Raw genomic sequence first — 22,256 nt, 5'->3', positions numbered from 1 at the left:
GGAAGAGATAGAGGGAAGGAAAGTGGGAAGGAAGTGAGATAGGAAAAAGGGAGGGAGGAAAGGAAGAAAAAAAAGAAAGGAGCGTTGTACCATCTCTGATCAGTACTAAAACACTTCATATACACAATTTCTCTGAGAAGGCATTTTATTTATATTTTAATAATTTAAGACAGCAAACATTTCCTACCAAGCAAAGCATTTCAACAAAAGTGCAACCGCAGTTAAAGAGACTCTCTCCATATGACATATCTCAATGCAAAAAAAAAAAAGAAACATTTTACACAATTGTTTAAACTCCCCCCTCCCTTCCATTACAAAAATAGCTTGTCCGACATCAAAGGTTTGGATGTATTTAACAACTATGTACACAGAAGCCACAACACGGGCTTGTAAAGGTTTTTAGAACGTTGTTTAAACACAGCGTTTGAGGCAAGCAGCAGCAAAAGAAAAAAAAGAAGAGAGAAACACTCGATTATTTCTTTACCCTTTAATCACTTTGTCGTATCTCACCTCTTATATAACGTTGAAGTGTGATAACTCACAGTGCTACCTTGGAAACAAACTAAGAATATCTAGATGAGGTCTTCTGAAGTCTGATTAAAAAAGCTTCCCCCGTCTTTAGCCACTGTTTGGTCGCCTGCGGGCAGAAAGGTGTGACGTGGAACCCAGAAAATTGTGGGGAAAGGCAAACTGCTGCTTACCGTCCTTTACCTGCACCCTCCCCCCCAAAAAAAATCAAAAATAGGTTTAGCTTTCACGCAGAGAGTGCGCACACATCCAAAAAGGGATCTTTGCCCCAAAACATTGAAAAATAGTCACAATTCACTACTGTGAGAAAAAAAAAAATCACAATTTGGTAAGGGCTTGTGGCGGCCTATGGGATAAGTATACTACTGTACTCAATTTAGTTCCATTTTGCTAATCACAGGTGAAACAGATAATAGGAAACCAAGTCTTATGCTATGCTATTAGCATTCGTAAAGTGTTAGCAGCTTGTTAAAGTAGATCTTAACCCTGACAGGATGACATTTATTTTTCACTGTGTATTAATTGCCATGTTCTTTTTTTACTACTGCTTTCACTTATTTTATTCTTCTTCCCATCTCAGTGTTGCTGATCTCCTCCAGCTTCTTCTAGCCACTTCCTGTCTACATGAACTTACTCCAGCATTGGCTGCACATCAATGGAGCAGATACCTGATAGTGACCACACTATCAGGACCATGTCTGTGAGGTAGTCTCTACCAGGGGTGCATGTCATGAAGGCGACAACCTTGGTTGTCACCCCATTCCAGGAAGTGCCTGAACAAGGACCTTTATGGAAGGAGCACTAATTATTATTAATAGGCAGTGTTTAAAAGATTGAAAACAACTTTTAAAGTTACATTAGCATATTTAAAGTTTATATGAGATTTTAGTGATTGGGTTTAAATCTACTTTAAGACTGTAATAACATTTATTTTCAAAGTTTTTAGTGCAACAGGGCAAAAACTCATACACATGTCTCTGCTGCCACTGTGGAACAATAATTCTCAGCATTTTCTAGATAGATTGTCTAGGAATGAGCGATGGCAAATTTACAATATTCCAACCGATTATAAACTACAAGTCCCAGGAGGTTACTGGTGTGCAAAATCAAATAGTTCCTCAACAGATAGCACAAAGCTGTTGAGTATAGCAGACTATTGCCAGATATAGGATCAGTCAGAGTTCATTATGATCTCACATCCATGGGAGGCCTCTAACCCTTCCGGGTGTTTGCTGTCTTAAATTAAAGTCAGTCTAGCAAGTTGCAAAACACTTTGACAGTAGTTAAGTTTCCCCCATTCTGCCCTTCCCTTGTCCTACACCACTCCCATGTACAGGGAAGTCAGTCTTCTCATAGAAAGCCACCCCCTCCTGGTGTTTGAGCATGAATGGCACATAGGTTTGATCACCTCTGTGGGCAGTCTTAGGGAACAAATTACCAAAGCGGCAATGTTTCCTCTAAATGGAGTTCTGTTCAAATACCCAATCAGGCAGCATGGAGGTTTCCTTTTATTCTCATTGGCTTTCATGAGCAAACAAAGGTAAAAAGGTTGAGCAAGGCAAGGTCATTGCTGACTGTTCATTCAACCACTTACCATATACTATACAGTATCTTCCTGTTTTTGGTTAAGTGGTTAGTGGGCATTTAGTAAGCAGTAAGAGTCTATATGCTAAGCATCCAAGAAATTCTGTGAAATTGGAATATTGTAGCTAGGGTGAGCACAAGCAGTGATAAGTGAATGATGGCCAGAGAACGCTACAAATATAGCCCCAGTGGCCTCCTGAAAATGAACTCGCTGCATGTGCACCTTATCCTTCTGCATTTAAAGTTCCTCAGATTGAAGTTTCCCATTATGGCATAGAAATTAGCCAATAAATTGTGCGTATTCTTGTCAGCTGTGATTGTCTTGAGAAACAATTCATAGTAAGAATTTTAAAGACCTCTGGTCTACATATACCGTAGGGGAAAGGCAGATGACCAGACTGTTCTGTCTAAGGGTTGGCTTTAAAACCATTTTATGGTGATTGTATTTATGGTTTACTTATTTATTCTTGGTTATAACTAACTCCATCAATTTCCATCCGATAATACAGATGGGCATAAAGGGATCAGAAAGTTGAGATCCTCAATTCATAATATTAAGGTATATTTGGTCACAATGTCTAAGTGCAGGTAGAACTCTCCTGTATACTTCTAATTAGTTCAACTGATAAAAGCTTCCCAAAAATAAATTGAGAAAGCAAAGTGCCATATCATATACCAAACAAAAGAAAACTTCATAGTTCTCTTCAAAGCAATCCATCAATTCTTTGGTTCAGTAGTGGCAATTATTACATGTAGACAGGGATTAATTAACAGTAAAACCACATGACACCATGTGATTATCTGGGCCATGGGGCTGGATTGGAGTCATACTAAAGGAGGAGAGTTGGCACCTTCTCAAAAATGATTCAGTGCACACCCAAAACTTAATTTAAAGGGAAATATATTATTAGGCCAATGCTCTGCACTATCCTGGTATTTGGCATGTACTTTAAAAAAACATTAAGACAAAGAAAAGGAGGTGGGATCCAATGAAGGAAACTGAGGGATGTAAAGAATAAAGCCCTTATCAAAGAGTTTGGCAAACTTTTTTCCACCCTTGACTTTCGTACAATCTGCGTCCAAGCTCCTTACCATAAGGGTCTTGCCATAACACCCAGAGCCAAAGTGCTTTACAGACCTACAAGCTTCGCCAAGGAACCACAAGTCCCAAAACAACCCCATCAACATGCTGAGACTTGTACTTCCACAGCAGCTACAAAGCCAAAGCTTGTTTAAGATCAACCAACAGCCATCTTCCAGTTTATTGACTTACTAATAACTACAAAAAATACAAATAAATTAATTATCTTCAGTGCACAAACTGTTTTTGAGCAAATATAAAACAGTACAATTATTATTGGAATAAAATGCACTTTTACTACCAGTTACCTAAATGTACCTGTCAGAGAAGCCCGTTGTGTGGGAGGAGTTATTTAAGCAACCAATAAGCAGTCTATCTGCTCTCTAGGATCTATGGTTGGGATGAAAGCATGAGGAGATGTCTTCATGGCACTGTTTCCTAATGACCAGATAGGCTGCATCTTTCTAAATACTGCTCAAGCCCATGAAACAACTGCATTCTGTGACAGGTGCACTTTAAAGTTAAAGAGACACTTAAAAAAAAACAAAAAAAAAACTTCACTCGCCACCAGTCAAGCCTTAAAGTGCTACCATTTCATCCACAAATACACCAATATTATCAAATTCAATTTTGCTTTCAAGTATTCGAGTAGAGAAAGATAAAGAACCTCAGGTCCGAGTGCAATTCTACAAAGTGGAACATAAAAATTCAACAGAAACTGGTAAAATTAAAGTGCTAAGAACTAATGTTTTGGAGTCTACTTTTTTTCCTTGCTTTTTAAACTGCTCTGAAGCCCAAAATATTAAAAAAATACTGAAAAGATTTTTTTTTAAGTTTTTTGTCCCCTGTTGAAAAAAACATTTTGACAGCTCCGACATGGAGAGGAGACTTTTTTTCTAGACTTTTTTTTTATAACACAATTTAGGCTTTTTTTACAGCAAAAAAAAAATAAAAATAAAGTTTTTCTTTTAAATAGCCATAAACACAGGACCAACATTAAAACTGCGTAGAGATGGACACATGGGGGTTGTAGAATAATATTGGCAGTGGATGTGCAACCGAGACTGTGCAGACAGTGTGCAAACTAACTTGATTTGGTCATGAGGCGAGGTTTGTTTAGTCCAATTAAACACCTACGTAAGAAGAGTGTTATATAATACTGTCAGCTGAACTAATTTTGGGTGAATGGAAGGCTTGGAACACAATATTCTCTCGGCCAAACAAGGCGTAATTATAACTCGTTATATAACCACTTATGGCAACAGCACCTGAAATAATTAGCTATTAGGAGCAGGCAGCTTGGATGGCCTATTGTAAACGATGAAGGAAAATCCTGCTTAATGACACGAAGCTGGCATGCCACTTTAACAGGCTCCGCTTTCAGTAATTGCATATGGACTGCAACAAAAGGACTGTTAAAATCTCTAAACGTAGTTACGTAATACATTCTTTTCAGTTTTGCTGGCTCCACATAATGCGCAAGTTAGCGACTATATGATGCCATGACAATTTCAGGGTCTCTACAGGTCAGAATGAAGCAGACAGCAAAGAAGCCCAGGTGGGTTTTGTGAAATTTGGCATACCTGAGCTACCAGATTTGTAAAATAGGCAGCCGGTCACTGAAAATAACATAAAATCAAGTAATTTTTGGTGAAATGTGTTAACCACAAGATCTACAACTCTTTAGAGCTCCATAAAAATTTAAAGGGTTGCTGTGGTTTTCATATCTTAAGTACCACTTGGAATTAGCTCATATGAATTACAATGTATCAAATACATATACTTTGAGGTCGAAGTGATCTCTTTAATTGGCTAACTTAAGTTATTAAAGATGCAATCTTTTGGGAACTTGTCGGCATTTTATGACTATGGTTTTAGGAGATATGGCAATTTTAGAAACAAATAGTGCTTTGGGAAATTCTACTTTAAAGAATTCAACAGGACAGTGTTTAATGGGTTTAAAGAGTGACTCCAACTAATCTACTTTAGGCCATTTCCAAAGGTTTAGATGTGGCAAATGATCAGCAGGGGAGATAATATTCAATCCAATGTTTCATTAAAGAATACCAATCATTAGTATTTGTACTGGGGATGTCAATGCATCTGAAATCAGAGTTCCTCTTTAAGCACATTGCCGGTCAGTTCAACCTCAGTGCTGGGAATTTCATTTTTTAGGCCTCATGCACACTCCTGGCAGTGGTGTTTTGGCTTGTAAATGCGTGTAACATGTTAATATTGATTCTGGCCTTTCATACATTGATTTGTTAATAATAACATTTAGAATATATATATATATATATATATATATATATATATATATATATATATATATATATAAAATGTATTTATTTTTTAATATAATTATATTAAAGATTTTGTATAGGTAAATTAGGTAAATTTTAATTTGGGAAGACCTAAAAATTGACCAAAAGAAGGGCCAGGTATGTTTACAATTTTTTATAGGTGTAATTTTAATAGGTGTGATCAACCAACTAAAACGTGCATGAGGATATTTTATTTCTTTAAAATATATGCAGGAAAAATTTACATTTTTCAGAGGGTTAACCACCAGGGATTCATTGCCCTCTTAGATTTTTACAAATGAAAAAATTGAATTGTTCCAGATCTGATATGGACAAGCACGTGTACCCATGACAGACAGTCACAGCTCTTTTGCTTGTTCTTAAGGTCTAAAATTATATACTATGGTCCATAGGGTTGCTATAGGTAAATGCACTTTGCTTCTTTTCCCAGTTGTATAATTTAGTCTGTTAAAGTTTAAAATTGTTTAAAATGTTTAGGCGCACTTATTTTTGCATGTGCAATAACACACAGGCAACATAAAAGTACAACCTTTAGAGCACCGTAATGGGATCAGTTTGTAGCCAGCCTATGCCTATGATACACTTAGAGAATATTGTGTCACAAAGAACAGATGTGCACTTCCCAGAGCCCAATTTGTTGGTTAAAGTTAAACTTTCAAAGGGGATAGTGTTCGGCTAAACCTTCCAAAGCTTTCACTTGGCAGGGAAAATCTCTAAAAATGTTTTCATATAAAAATATAAAGTAAATTATATGCACCTTTTTACACATTAAAGCTCAGTTACACATGAGATTTTTAGGTGCTTACTAGCACAAAATAATCCCTGTTTTTGTTGCATGGGTCTAATTCCTGACAAATCCGTTGGAGTAAAAAGTGGAGCTGTTGTCCATAGCAAGCATTGGGGTTTTACCTTTCCCAGGAGACCCTGAGTCCAGACGCTCTGGGCAACAGCTCGATTTTGGCTCCAATTTTCAAACATGCACCCTGGTGTGTTGTAAAAGATGTCACTATCAATAACAAGTTAATTATGTGCTGAGCCATACATGGTGGAGGTCCATTTTTCCTGGTAGTCATATCCAGCAACTTTTGTAAGCTAAATAAATGTGTCCATAACCCATCAATGTACAAGTCTAATGTTGATCCAGTTAAAAACGAGACTTGCTACAAAATGAGAGGCTCTTAATATATAGATATAGGTCATGATTTTTTTTTTTTTTTTTGCATCATTGTTTTAATTTTCCTTGGGGGACGGCCGGAGGTCTTGTAGGTCGGTCATGGCAGGACCAGCCTGGAAGGGCGATGAGGGGAGATCAGGGAAAAGGGCAGTGGAGCAACTTGCCAACTTTTCAGGGGACAGGACGGAGGACAGACATGGGAAGGTACCAGCCGCCTGGGCGGGTAAACCCGGGTAGATAAAAGGGATAGGGGCTGCAGCAGCAGCGGCTGCTGGATAGAGGTACTTCTCTAAGCTGCCCTTGTCTAAGAAAGGCATGTAGGCTGCCGCGGCAGCAGCTGCAGAGGGTGAGATGAAGTAAAATGGTAAACAGAAAGGGGCCTGCTGGCCGAAAGGGTTACTTCCAAATCCCATGAGAGAATTAAGCAGGTTGGTGTCGGGCCGCACAGCTGGTTCAGTCCCAGCAGCTGTGCTGCCAGCCCCAGAGCAGTCTGGCTTAAACCTTTTGGGTGCAGACTCATCCAGTGGCTCCTGTTTCACAGTCACGCCATTGGCCCCTTGGCTCTTGGCTCCTGCATTGTTCTGTCCCTCTAATTTCGACTCCAACTTTTCCCCTTCGCCTCCATAACCGCTGTCAGTGTCTGTGTCATTCTCACTTAGCTCCAAGTTATGAGTCCTCTGGATAACAGGCACACAGTTTGTTTGGTTCTCCACCTTAGGCATCCCTCGGCTCAGGGACTGAGAAGAAGCCTTGCCCGCAGGCACCTGCTGTGTGAGGAGCTGGGGGCTGGGTAAGATTTGACTGGACACGGTGTGAAGGTGGTTAAGAAGCTGGGTACACCTCTGATCCCGGCTAGTCCAGCTTTCAAAGCGTGACAGGTACTGCAGGACTTCTTTGGCACACGTCTGAAAACCAGAATGAAAGGCATCCAGATCCGATTGGATGGGAGATTTCATGGAACGCTCGCCTGTTTCACCATAAACAGAGAAGGAGAACAGTCAACACAAGCCATCTGCTCGTCACCTGCTCATACAGTATTAAATCTCGACACCAGAATTTCTTCAATATCCAATTAAAACCAACTCCCATCTTTCCTTCCACATAGAATTTTTTTATTGACTTCTTGAGAAAAGAACACTTTAGTAAACAAACATGGCATGGCAATAACCAGTCAAATGGATTTGATTTCTCCAAAACAAACAACATTTAGGGACTCACATTTACTATCTGTGGTTTGTTGCCAACTCTGTAGCCTTTTCAGGCATAAATTATTTGACTTAAAAGGGGAAGCTGCAAATTTCTAATGACTAGAGAGTAAAAACTCCTGCAAAGTTTTTGAATATTTCTGGCAAATGTCAATCTTAGAAGCAGGCAAAAAAAGAATCCATACTTTCACCTTGATCCTTTGTACAGGATCCCTTCTAGCCTGTTTTGAAATGTTTAAAATCTGCCTAATGTTTGTGACCCCATTTAGTGAATAACCCCCCCCCCCCACCCTATGATGACTGGCAATGTATGAACATTTGGGTACTTCAGAATCCTATACTGGCACAACAGAAAACAGCTACTGGGGACGCTATTTACAAAGTTGATTATCTCACCATCCACCCCCACATTACCATATTAATCAGGTAGATGGCGTTAACTGTCGTTTCACGTGTTAGCTGGCGTGACAGTATCGGATTGCAGAATGCAAAATACAGATATGAAACCCAAGCAGGATTTGGCAAACAAAAAAGTTAACAGAAGTTTTTAGAATGCCATAAAAAACAAAAAAATCTGCATCAAACTTTTAGAGATGTTGGCTGTGGTCAAATCAATAAGAAGCAGAAAAATCACCATGTGGTCACTCACCGTTCTGTAAGGAGATGATTTTCTGGTGCTGCTGCTCTGTCAGGGACGTCAAACCCTTCAAGTGTTTCAAAGTTAACTCCAGCACGACTGCTTTTTCCAGGTGCCCTAACGTCTGTGGGCAGAGAGGGGCGAAAAAATGACCTGGCATTAGCACTAACTTATACGACTTAAGGAAGAACATACTTTTTATTTTTTTAATGCGTCCATCTGGAGCAGCCAGCAACCTTCCACTTTACCCAACGTGGCACAAGAAAAAAAAAAAAAAAAAAGCAGTAGCGATCGTTTCTTATCCTTAAGTGACATGCCAAAAAAAGATCAATGGATGGTAGTCAAATATTAGGGCCTATTAATTATAAATGAAAAGAAGAGCTCTTACTGTGAGCTTGAGATGTTCTGGCAGCAAATCTTTCAGCTGGGCTATACATTCATTTATCCTGTCTCTTCGCTTTTTCTCTATGAGACGGTGAGGAAGCTTGTACGTCTCCTGAAACAGAACGAGTAGAAGAAAAAAGAGGGGGGGGGGGTGCAGGATAGTCATTTTAATGAACATATTCACAGCAAGTTTATTCCAGACTCTACGTCTTACACATTGCACACCTGTAATAAAGCATTTAGGATTGATTATACATTTATCCTAAAGTCTTTTTTTTTATGCTTTTATGCACCTGGACGAGCTGCAAAACTTGCACAATGCACCCACCGAGGTGCAAAACTTGCACAAGCACAGGTCTCTGGAATAAGTTCATAAAGTCAAATGAGAGAACCTTAAAGCTAAGACAAGTAACTCAAAAAAAAAGTCCTTATTCTCCAGTGACAGCTTCCAAAAATATCTCAATTGGTTTCAAATCTGAACAAGAAAATGTCACCTTTTCCAAATGTTAGATTTTTGCACCATCTCATAATGTTGCTTTTTGCCCCTAATTTTCAATGACAGCTTCCAGGAAAATGCCAATCTCTGGAAGTGTTGCTCAGTTTCAAATCTGGCCAAGAAAACTGGATCTTTCCTATAATATTGATTCATTCTGTACTATCTTGCCTTTTTTTTGTTAAAATGTTTAAGTAGAGTTTTGAAATCCAATAGCCGATTTGAAACAATATGGGGGTATATAGTGATTTGTGATCCTCCCGCACACACAGTATCGTACCTAACAGGCTTAAAAAAAAAAATATTGACAGTTGGATTTTTTTTTTTTTTTTTTTACCTTGGTGACATTAAGGTTCCCAATAAGTTTATTCCAGAGCCCCTGCCTGAGGTGACAGATGAGACCCTCAGCCTCCCTAAATAGTAAGCTTACATAAAAGTGCCCCTGGAAATGACTGTCAAAATATTGACAACTGTGTTATTTTACCTAGGTGCTAGTATGATTCCCAGCAAGTGGAATTTAGACAGATGAGACCCTCAGCCTACCAAAAAACCAAAAAACAGCCCAGCAAAAAGTGTCCCTGGAAAGGATTTAAAAAGACGGACAACTATGTAGGTGTGTCAGTGATAAGTTTATGGTGACATGTTAGCAACTATGTAACATGGGAGTCGTTAAAATTCCTAACAAGTTTAGTGGGGTCCCCGTCTGGCTTGTAAAAATTTGCACCCCCCTCCTTTCCCAAAATAAGGGGTCTTACCTTGGTGTCGTCTCTCTTGATCCCTCTTTTGGGCTTGCACAGGTACAGGGGAGGGTAATCCATTCTGCAATGAAGTGACAGGTTATATCAGGCTGTGTGTCTGCAAGTCACTTCTCAGCAGAGCTGCAAGTCCTGGAGCCTTACCCTAAGAATTCCCTGGGCAACTGCCTTTCCTGCAGGCTGTGGATGCCTTCCTCCATGGCTGAAGATCCGTAATCCTCAGGCTGCCAGTCTTATAGGGGGGTTCTCTTTAAAGCAGGGGTACATTCAGACTTGTGCAGTTGTGAGAGGCAGCGGAGCTCTCTCTCCCCTGCTCCCTCGCTCTGTCTCTGACACTGCTGCTTCTGCTTTGCAGACAGAAGATGGCTGCAAAAAAAGTCATAGGAGTGACTCGGTGGGGCCCCCTACTGGATACAGCTGGAAGCACAGGTGTATTTTCCTGGGGGAATACAAGTCATCTTTATCTGTCTGTGGCTTGTACACGTCACGCCGGGTTGTAATAACCCTCACATGCTGGTTGGGAGTGGAGATTTTTTTTTTTTTTTTTAAATTAACTCTGCTGATACCATTCGCGTATGTTACCGTATACTCCATCACTGGGAATATTGTTGTTACTAGCAGATAAATGCTATTTTTATTGAAATTGGCAATTATCAGTTAATGAATACCCAAAGCAAACTGGATTGAAAAGTGATTTTTTTTTTCAATTCTCCATTATATTCCGCAGGGATTTTTTTTTTTTTTTAATCAGCAGAGAATCATACAATTGAAGGCGCGGACTCCAAAATTGAGTGATGCTCAACGGATCGCAGAAACTATATTTAAATATTTAGGAGAATTAAAAACAAGGAAGAATCTGCGATTTTCCAGAATTTGATCACCCTGCCAATGTACAATATCCTTTAGATCTACCAGCATAAATACAGCATAAGGGTCTGCCTGATTGGGTACTAATTGATTGGATAAGTGATTCCTCCTGTATTGAATTGTATTGTAACTGTAATGTCTGTCCTCATGTTGTAAAGCGCTGCGCAAACGGTGGGCGCTATATAAATCCTTCTTAATAATAAGTTAAATAGCTTCTTTTATTACCTAATATTGGGAGACCTAATGGTGGCCATACACGTTTTGATAACTGATTGATTTATTTTCCAATCTCTTCCAATAGGAATTATCACTCTACAGTTCACAGCCCAGTCGATCGACATGCCACACACTGGCAAGTGGATTTAGATTAATAGTTGAGATATGATAAAGGATTGATTTATTTTCCGATCTATTTCTTCCAATAGGAATAATCACTCTACAGTTGACAGCCCATATTAATCGATATGCCACACACAGGGAAGTGGATTTTGATCGATAGTTGAGATATGATCGAAATATACAATTGTAAATTATCAATCGCATCTCAGTTTCCAACATGTAACCGCATGATCTGCTTTGGTCAAAATGCAATTGTACTCTTGAATAAAATAATGCAGATCTATGCAAAGCAATCAATATTTTTTCTGCCCTGGCTGAAGTTATGGCTTTTCGATTCTATGCAGATTTGATCACTTTGATCGATTCACACACTTATCGGATAATAAAATTGAAGCATGTATTGCCGCAATAAAGGAGTTTTTACAGAGACTATATAGACAAACTGTACATTGAACGGTGAGCTTAAGAAGCTGCGAATGCTTGGTGACCTTCGATAGCTTAGCGCTAATTTCCGATCACGTCCAGGCACTTTAATCGCCAGTTTCTGGCTGTGGAAGAAAATTTGTCTATATACATATATCTATATACATTTTTGCTTCCATTTAAATGATAAAAGAACAGCAACGTTTGGTTGAATGTGGTCGTGTGAGATTGCATATCCAATAAAACAAACCAACATATTAGATGAGCACAAAAACATACACAAATTTGCTAATGGCAGTTTTTATATTTTCCTAATGTTTACGACTGGATTACACGTCTGCTGCGGTTGCACTTTACTGCAATGTGCTGTAACATGCGTTGCGGTGCCATTCATTTTGAATGATAGGTTAAGGTAGCTGAATAAAAATGAATGGGCTGTTAACACACCCTAATGTGCTCATAAATGTTTTTTTCTAACATAATACACTGCAACGCATGCTACAGCACAGCTGCGTTATCTTGGTGCACTGGGGTGCCATTTGTTGTGAATCAGCTGACTTAACACAACACACATTAACACGCAACATGCATTAATACATCGCAAAGATGCAAATAGATACTTCAGGAAACTATATTATTCTCTGTCCCATCTGTGAGATTTCTCTTTAATTTCTATCCAGGAGACACAACAGGAAGTCAGAGGACATCTCTACAAGGTGAATGAAATTCCTTTCTTAGTTGTCACCGCAGCATATGTCCCCATTGGTAGATTTTCCCCTTGCCTCCTGCTTCAGACACAACTGTAACAACTGAGCGAATGTAGAATTTAACACAGCAAAATTCAAGTCCAGGTGCAAGTTTATTCCAAAAACAGACTGTTTACAAAGCCAACGTGTTTCGGGGGGCTGTAGCCCTTCATCAGGGTTTAAAGAAATGACACAATGTATGTATATGGACTCAGCAGTAAAAACTAATTACAGTATTGTAGGTGTGTTCAGCCTGTATATACTGTATTATTCTATTATGTAATTTCTTTGAGCCCTGATGAAGGGGGTAGATCTACAACCCCCTGGAACGTGTTGGCTTTGTAAGCAATCTGTCTTCGGGAATAACTTGTATCTGAACTTGAATATCACAGCTTGTTGCTTCAACTCTATATTCACTTATCCTTATCTCTACTCAAGATGACCATGGAAATCCTTTGGTGTGCAGAAGCTACCAGCCCAGTATCCAAATTCCCAACACTAAAACTTGGTTTATCTACACTACCACCATACTTTTAAGATGATAATAATATAAAATAAATACAGAAAACAACTTCAGGGTTTCAGCATTAATATTCCACTTTTTAAAGCAATATACAACTGACCATTTTTTTAACCCTTTCCTCCTCTATCCAAAAATAATCCTAAAGGAAATACGGGCAACATGAAGTTATGAAGTTCCTGCGGGTGTTGCATTCCTTTTCTAGCTGCTTTTTGAGGAGCTGCAGCAGGTTATTGGGCCAGTGAGAGTTTGAGGGATCGGTAAGTAGAAATTCCTGCTATGAAAAGAACCGGACACTTTACCTAATCCTGGCAAAGTACGGGTTATTTCAATGGAAATGTTTTACTGTAAATGGATGCAACTATTTTTTTTTTCTTGATACAAAATTTAAGAAATTCTGAAAATTGTAGTTTTTTTAGATCTTAAGATGGAGATGAATTTTTTAGTAAAATCTTTTTTTCATCTCTGTTCACCTTCGATTTGCTCTGAAACCCAAAAGAATGAAAAAGAAAATAAAACTGGACTTTGAATTTACAATGGTGCCTAAGCAGGTCACGAAGAGTTAAATATGTACATGACATGCTAGATGCAGTTCCTGGCTAATCAGCGGTCTATCAGGTGACTCTGTTTTTTCACAGTCTTTAGGACTCATGTGAGGGAGAGATCAGGAGACACTGGACACTATATTAAAGGGGAACTCCGGTCAAATAGCAAATGGCATGATTGACTCACATATATAAGATTTGATTTAAATAGCCAATATGTTTGTAGCGTAATATATATATACACTGTATACCGATAGACATGGAGTCTTCCTAACCTCCACTGTTCTATATCTAAAAGAGGGAATGACAAGACTTTTCTCAACTTGCAGATGGGCAGACTTTTGCCCCGCTGCCTCGCCTCCTGCCTACTACCAGTAAACATTGTTGCACTGGCGAAGACCCACCTTAAACTTTTTTGCCACCTGTAAGCTCATCACCCACCAACGTTCAGGGCAGCCAATCTCTCCTGATTTCAGTTTTCAGCTGGCACGTGACGACTCCGTAGGAAGTCAGACAAATTTCCAGAATTTATACTTTCTTAACAGAAAAGAATTCCTATACAAATTAACCTTTGTGACCATATATTTGCCTGAGGTTATCTTACTCAGTGAAGCTTATTTAGAAGAGGGAAGGAAAGTGTGTGTATATATATATATATATATATATATATATATATATATATATACAGTATTTACACTATATTTTTACTTTGATTTTGCAAAGTCCAGAAATGAATTCCTAATTCTTTTTGAAATTTGTGTTTTGTGAAAATCTAAATGTAAAGAGTATCTGTATTTCATTTATTGCTGACCCTTAGATAGAAGGGCCCCAGTTGCCCACACGCAGTTATCGCTTTGCCCCCACAGGAGCATGTAAGCCCATGTAAGCCTCTGTATAGTCAGTACTTAACCTCTCCCATTGCACCTCTCTGATGTTTTTTAAGCTTTTACAGTGATGGGCCAATAGCGAGGCACAGGAAGGTGTAGAGGCAAAGTCTAAGTGCCACTTATTTGGGGGTTTCCAGGGTATTCTAAAGCCAAGTTAAACCTACCTACATGACACTTACTTTATCTAGGTGCTGGTCTTCCAGCTATGACTTCAATGCAAGTTTGCTTCATAGAATCCTTTACTAGCAAAACCTTACTGGTGACCTTGCTGACCTCCTTCTAAGAATGCTTTTAGCCTGGCTTTCATGCTGGCACTTACAGTGTTAATTTTGTCAGGCAAATTTTCGATTTAGTTTAGTCTTAGTCTTAGGACTAAAATGGCATTTTTGTTTTAGTCTTCTGGAATTGTTTTTGTTTTAGTCGGATTTAGTCGACTAAATCTCCAGGACATTTTAGTCGACTAAAATCATTTTAGTCAACTAAAACTCATTTTAGTTATCTAAAATCTAATGGGTGTAGTTAAATTATAATTCGTTATTTAAGCATTTCTCTACCATTTCCAAACTCATTATATACTGCTGGAGTGAAAAATCTAATATTTTATTGATGGTATTGAGGTTTGAACATTCACTACAGACCAGTGCTAACTTTGACGTCAAATTTCAATCTAGTTTTAGTCTAACGCCCCATACACACAATCGGACTTTCCGACAACAAAACCGTGGAAATTTTGTTAGAAGGTTGTTGGCTCCAACTTGTCTTGCATACACACGGCCACACAAATGTTGGCCAACAATTACGAATGTAGTGACGTACAAGACGTACGGCGAGCCGATAAAAAGGAAGTTCAATAGTCATGTGATAGCTCCATTATGAACGCTAGTTTTACAAGACTGAGCGCTTCCGGCTCATACTTGATTCCGAGCATGCGTGGACTTTTGTGAGACGGACTTTTGTGTACACACGATCGGAAAGTCCGACAACAAAGTTTTGTTGGCGGAAAATTTGAGAACCTGCTAGGCAACATTTGTTGGCGGAAAGTCCAACAACAAATGTTCGATGGAGCATACACGCGGTCGGACTTTCCGCCAACAACCTCATATCCAACATTTGTTGTCAGAAAATCCGATTGTGTGTACAGGGCATTAGTCTTTTGACTAAAATGGCATTTTAGTTTTAGTCGTATTTTAGTCATCTCAATTGTTTTAGTTTTAATCGTATTTTAGTGGACCAAAATGGTATTAAGTTATTTGACTAAAATGTTTTAGTCGCTTTTAGTTGACGAAATTAACACTGGGCACTTACTTTCCAGTCCTGTCCATACTGTAAGAATGCCGATTAGGCATGTCCCTGTCCTCGCTTGACAGCCAGACAGCTAGAATTTTCAGAAGGAAAACATTTAGTCTGAAGACAAGTCAAATGTTCATCTCCTGCCCTGCTGCTAAATCCCCATGTTTGCCATGCATTTTATCCTGCTAAAATGCAAGCTGCTGGGGTCCCTAGTTCCAGGTACTGCCCACTGTAAAGGCAGATCTACAGAAAATTATGTAAGGAGATGCTGCCATAAGCACTATGAAAAGCCTCCTGAATAAGGCTGTTTGTGTTATATAGGAATCAGATTTTAGCTGTTGCCTGGGCATCCTCACATGACTGAAGCCTGACAGCTATGAATGTATGTGACCTCAAAAGGAGGCCTTGTGCCCAAAATACCACGATATCCTCTGGGAAGTGACATGATATTGTTGCACAAACAAAATTTGAGGCTGGTGTGCATTGTGTGACTCTAGGCGGATCATGAGTCGACTTGTGGAGGTGTAAAATGTTTAAAACCTCCTCTTTGCCTACAGTCATGAGCCTGAGGAGCACCTGATCTGTGCAGACCGTGCTCCGCCATTCCCACGCCTGCTCTGATAAACAACACGGGGCTTCCTTGAAGTGCCTTGAGTCAGCTCCCTCTGACTTTCAATACACCACCGATTCATTCGCCCAGAGGAGTGAAAAGTTGAATCTTTGTATAAAGCCTTAGGTCTGTTCTGCCGCTGTTAAAAGCATGTTTTGTTATTTTGAAATTCAGAGAATCCTGGCACAGCGTTCACTTGCCGTTGTACATTGAGATTAGCTGCGTTTACATGAGGCTGCGTTGGAACATTCTTGCCATTTCTGATGTGCTGGTGTAACAAGTAATTCTGCGCTGCCTTGGAGAGATAGCAGCTGACACAGCAAATTAGATAAATGCAATACAAAGAAATACAAAAAGTGTAGCGCTAGTGAAAAACTGTGATATAACACAGATATCAAATGAAGGGTACTGAACCCAAATAATCACCACTAAAGATTGGAAGAAACATATGTAAAGAATATTGAGCACTATGACTAGTGATGACTGTCCAAAAAATTGTTCAAAGTGTGATTCAAAATTCCATATGTGATGAAAATGTGTTCATAATTTCATGTGAAGATCACAACGGTGAGCAGATTATGTGAGTGGAGTGAGAAGTACCACCACCGAAAATTGGGAGGCTTACCAAAACATTTGAACCCACAAAAGCATATGTTCTGTGGGTCAAACGGGCTTGTGTTGTGTATACAACCAATAAAACTGGACACTGGAACCCTCTGATGGCTCAAAGAGGGACACCCGCCTATCCTCAAGATGATAGATGGTTGAACAGATGTGTCTCAAAAGGGACAGAGACCAGATATCCGTGGATGTGGTAGATCGAATTAAAAGGGGGAGAACAGAAAGGGCCACATAGCATAATTCCGTTTGAATAAACAATACATTTAATGAAGTTTGAAAACTTACATTCAGCAAGATAAAAACAGCGCTTATTCTAAAAACAAATGGAGGCAATATAGTCCTTTCCAACGCGTTTCGTCTCCTTAGTCATCGTCTGGGGTATTTTATTTCTGATGTGCTTCCTGTTGTTTTTCTTTCCTTGTTGCCGCTGCTATCTGCAGGTGAAATAGTACACTGTGATTACCTGCAGTTATGTGCAGATAGCTGCAATAAATCGGTCCTGGACGCAGTCAAATTTATTTTTTCTAACCTCACCAAACCCCATGTAACAAAACCGTCACTAAATGCAGTGTGTGAATGGTGCCATAGGAAAGCATTGTGTGAGTTTAGGTGCGGTAGATAACTTGATCTATCCGCAGCTAAAAGCTGAATTCTATCCGCCCATGTGAAAGGGGCCTTATTCATGCGGCTGTGTTCGGATGCGACTAAACTGTGAACATAGAAGCACTCTTTAGTGGCATACAAACTGGATGATTAGCTGTGTACATTTTGTAGCTAGAACCACCAGCCCTAGACTGCATCCAGGGCCAGTCAGGGGCCCTAATCACGAGTAACTAACCACTGGTATGAGTATCTACATATGAATGGCGGTGGTGCCAGCCATGGATTTATAGAGGGCACATGGCTGTAACTAACCACTGGTATGAGTATCTACATATGAATGGCGGTGGTGCCAGCCATGGATTTGTAGAGGGCACATGGCTGTTTGCATACAGCATGTGCATGGGGTGAAGTGTCTTCACCACCCATATGAATGAGCCCTAAGTCAGAGCTTAGAACTCTGCCTGTCCCCACAGCGCTAGGACCCCTTTCACACTGAGGTGTTTTTCAGGCGCTTTTGGGCTAAAAATAGCGCCTGTAAAGCGCCTGAAAAATGGCTCCTCTGAATGATTTCACACTGAGGCAATGCGCTGGCAGGATGTTAAAAAAAACTCCTGCAAGCAGCATCTTTGGAGTGGTGAAGGAGCGCTGTATACACCGTTTCTAAAGCATTCCTGCTTGGCATTTTAACCCTTTTTCGGCCACTAGCGGGGGTTAAAAGCTCCACGCTAGCGGCCGAAAACCTCTAAAAATAGCGGCACTTTACCGCTGCCACCCCAGTGTGAAAGCTGCCTTATGCCGATGCTTTTTATGGAAAACTCGTTGCCTTTATTCCCACTCAGATCTCGATGAATGCATTCCACACACCTTCAAAACCTGACAAATCATTATAGCCTCAGATTTTTGTTTCTGGTTGCCCGGGATCAGGTAATGTGGGAACACTATTGTCTGAACAATGTGAATGTTCATTGCCGGAAATTCACGGTTTACTGCAAGCTCCTTTCTGGCTCAGAGGGACAGAGAATTATCATATCACAGTATTCTTTCGGACCCCCTTAGCATGTGGCCATTTAGCTGCTGTGTGTCCCACCTGGCGTTTTAGTAGAACAGGCGCAGCATCCATCCCCACTGCCTGTCAAAGTCTATTCTAGGCTGCGGCTGGACAGCGCTGAACAGTGTAACGAGGATTACCTGCGTTTAGAGCCCTATGTGTTCTCTCTATTCTCCTGCCATAGGTGCACGTTGGAACATCTTAGTAGATATTTCTATAATTTGGCAGGTCTGACAAATTCTTTTTTATTATCATTTTTCTTTAATATTATTGAAAAGCCTTCCTAAAGCGTAGATGATGATAATGTCATCAGTTTTCTGTAGGTAGAAGGAAGAATTTTTTCTGTATTCTCTTCCCCAGTGGTCATATAGTACATTGTAACTTTGTAACAATTTACGAGGCGAGAGGCTGCAGCAAGGGCTGATATACACTCTCCGGCCACTTTATTAGGTACACCTTGCTAGTACCGGGTTGGACCCCCTTTTGCCTTCAGAACTGCCTTAATTCTTCATGGCATAGATTCAACAAGGTGTTGGAAACATTCCTCACAAATTTTAGTCCATGTTGATATGATAGCATCACACAGTTGCTGCATATTTGTCAGTTGCACATCCATGATGCGAATCTCCCGTTCCACCTAGGGTTGCCCCCTCATCCCCACTGTACTCCAATGGCCTCCACAGTCATCAATCTCTCGATCTCAATCCAATAGATCACCTTTGGGATGTAGTGGAACTAGAGTTGCCACCTCATCCCTTTAAACCCGAACACATATGAATTACACAGGTTCTGAGACTAATTTAGTGCAGATAAGGCACCAAGTGAGTTTAATTACCACCTTAATCAGCCACATATATTGTAATCAATATGTGTTCGGGTTTAAAGGGATGAGGTGGCAACTCTAGTTCCTCCGCATCCCAATGGTGCTCTATTGGTTTGAGATCTGGTGACTGTGGAGGCCATTGGAGTACAGTGACCTCATTTTTATGTTTAAGAAACCAGTGGTGAGATGATTTGAGCTTTGTCCCATGGTGTATTATCCTGCTGGAAGGAGCCATCAGAAGATGGGTACACTGTAGTCATAAAAGGAAGGACATGGTCAGCAACAATACTCAGGTAGGTCATGGTGTTTAACCACTTAAGGACCGAGCCTGTTTTTTGAGATTTGATGTTTACAAATTAAAATAATTTTTCTTGCTAGAAAATTACTTAGAACCCCCAAACATTTTTTTTTTTTAGATACCCTAGAGAATAAAATAGTGGTTGTTGCAATACTTTATTTCACACCGTATTTGCGCAGCGGTCTTACAAACACAATTTTTTGGGAAAAAATATAACTTTTTTGAATTAGAAAAAAGACAACAGTAATGTTAGTCCAATTTATTTTTATATTGTGAAAGATAATGCTAAGTCGAGTAAATTGATACCCAACATGTCATACTTCAAAATTGCACCCGCTCGTGGAATGGCGACAAACTTTGGCACCTAAAAATCTCCATTGGCGACATTTAAAAATTTCTACAGGTTACCAGTTTTGAGTTACAGATTGCATGTGTGTTTTGAACACTGTTTTCATATGCGGGCGCAACGTACATATGTGTTGGTTTCTGCGCGCGAGCTCAGCAGGATGGGGCGCTTTACATTTTAATCTTTTTTCCATATTTATTTTACGTTTTCTTTTTTCTTTTTACACTGTCCTTTAAAAAAAAAATTGGGTCACTTTTATTCCTATTACAAGGAATGTAAACATCCCTTGTAATAGAAAAAAGTATGACAGGACCTCTTTAATGTGAGACCTGGGGTCAAAAAGACCTCGGATCTCATATTTACACTTAAATGCAATAAAAAATAAATAAATAGATGTCTTTTTTATTTAAAAAAATAAAAAATTTCCCCTTTAAGACTATTGGGCGGAAGTGACGTTTGACGTTGCTTCCGTCATCCAATGTTATGGAGCCGAGTGGGGGCCATCTGTCCCTCACTCGGCTCCATGCTACTGAAGGGACAGCATTGGATTGTCTCCGCCGCTACCAGTGGCTCTGGTAAGCGGCGGGGGTGACCGGAGCGCGACGGGAGGGGGGCACCTCTCCTGCCGCCGATAAAAGTGATCTCGCGGCTCATCCGCCGCAGAGACCACTTTTATCCTTTAGAGGATCGCCCGCCGTTGCAGAAAATACTGGGGTTATGGCAGCTATCTGCTGCCATAACCCCGGTATTCTACGTCAAAGTACCGACGTACAGCTACCGTGGTTTGCGGTAAGTGGTTAAACCAGTGGTGGCTCGTCCATAAGGGGCGCAGGGGCGCTGCCCCCCCCAAAAAATGGAGCACCAGCCACCACTGTTTTAAACGATGCTCAATTGGTAGTAAAGGCCCCAAAGTGTGTCAAAAAAATATCCCCCACACCATTACACCACCAGCCTGAACCGTTGAGACAAGGCAGGATGGATCCATGCTTTCATGTTGTTTATGTCAAATTCTGACCCTACCATCTAAATGTTGAAGCTGAAATCGAGACTCATCCCACCAGGCAACATTTTTCCAATCTTTTATTGTCCAATTTTGTTGAGCCTGTGCGAATTGTAGCCTCAGTTTCCTGTTCTTAACTGACAGGAGTGGCATCCAGTGTGGTCTTCTGCTGCTGTAGCCCATCTGCTTCAAGATTTGCTATGTTGTGCGTTCAAAGATGGTATTCTGCATACCTTGGTTGTAACGAGTGGCTATCTGAGTTACTGTTGCCTTTCTATCAGGGGGAGCCTGTCCATTAATGGCGCACCTTTACTTTCCATCGCCACCACCACCCCCTATTCATGCGTCCGGCCCCTTGTTTGCCATCACCCAAAAAAAATTACCACCAGCCGACACTACTTTCTATCATCTGGAACCAGTCTGCCCATTCTCCTCTGACCTCTGACATCAACATGGCACTTTTGTCCACACAACTGCCGCTCACTGAATATTTTCTCTTTTTTGGACCATTCTCTGTAAACCCTATAGATGGTTGTGCATGAAAATTCCAGTAGATCAACAGTTTTTGCAATACCCAGACCAGCCTGTCTGGTACTAACAACCATGCCACATTCAAAGTCACTTAAAGTGGTTGTAAACCCATTAAAAAAAAAAACCCTGTAAGACAAAGGCATAATGAGCTAGTATACATCGCATACTAGCTCATTATGAAATACTTACCTTAGATTGAAGCTGTTGCAGTGTGCTAAATTTGGCTCTCACTCTCTTATACTGGTCACTGGAAGTTCAACATAGCACCTCATGGCAAAGAACTCTCTGAGGATCTGAAAAAAAGAATTGTTGCTCTACATAAAGATAGCCTAGGCTATAAGAAGATTGCCAAGACCCTGAAACTGAGCTGAAGCACAGTGGCCAAGACCATACAGCCTTTTAACAGGACAGGTTCCACTCAGAACAGGCCTAGCCATGGTCGGCCAAAAAAGTGGAGCGCACGTGCTCAGCGTCATATCAAGAGGTTGTCTTTGGGAAATAGACGTATGAGTGCTGCCAGCATTTCTGCAGAGGTTGAAGGGGTGGAGGGTCAGCCTATCATTGCTCAGACCATACGCCGCACACTGCATCAAA

At 40.2% G+C, this 22,256-nt stretch overlaps 1 protein-coding gene across 1 annotated transcript; it reads right to left on the bottom strand.

The window, feature by feature from the left end:
- Positions 1–697: 697 nt before the first annotated feature.
- BHLHE41 (basic helix-loop-helix family member e41) lies at positions 698–10,928 on the bottom strand. The gene is made up of 5 exons (XM_073621763.1): positions 10,310–10,928; positions 10,166–10,229; positions 8,922–9,029; positions 8,546–8,657; positions 698–7,658 (listed from the first exon to the last, which is right to left on the bottom strand). The coding sequence occupies exons 1-5, from the start codon at positions 10,363–10,365 to the stop codon at positions 6,748–6,750; spliced, it is 1,251 nt and encodes a 416-aa protein (XP_073477864.1). The 5' UTR covers positions 10,366–10,928; the 3' UTR covers positions 698–6,747.
- Between the last annotated feature and the right edge of the window lie 11,328 nt (positions 10,929–22,256).

The sequence above is a fragment of the Aquarana catesbeiana genome, linkage group LG03 (assembly GCF_042186555.1).
Source record: "Aquarana catesbeiana isolate 2022-GZ linkage group LG03, ASM4218655v1, whole genome shotgun sequence".
Lineage (NCBI taxonomy): Eukaryota > Metazoa > Chordata > Amphibia > Anura > Ranidae > Aquarana > Aquarana catesbeiana.
Note: the sequence above shows the minus strand (reverse complement) of the source record. Positions and strands in the feature narration are given on the sequence as shown.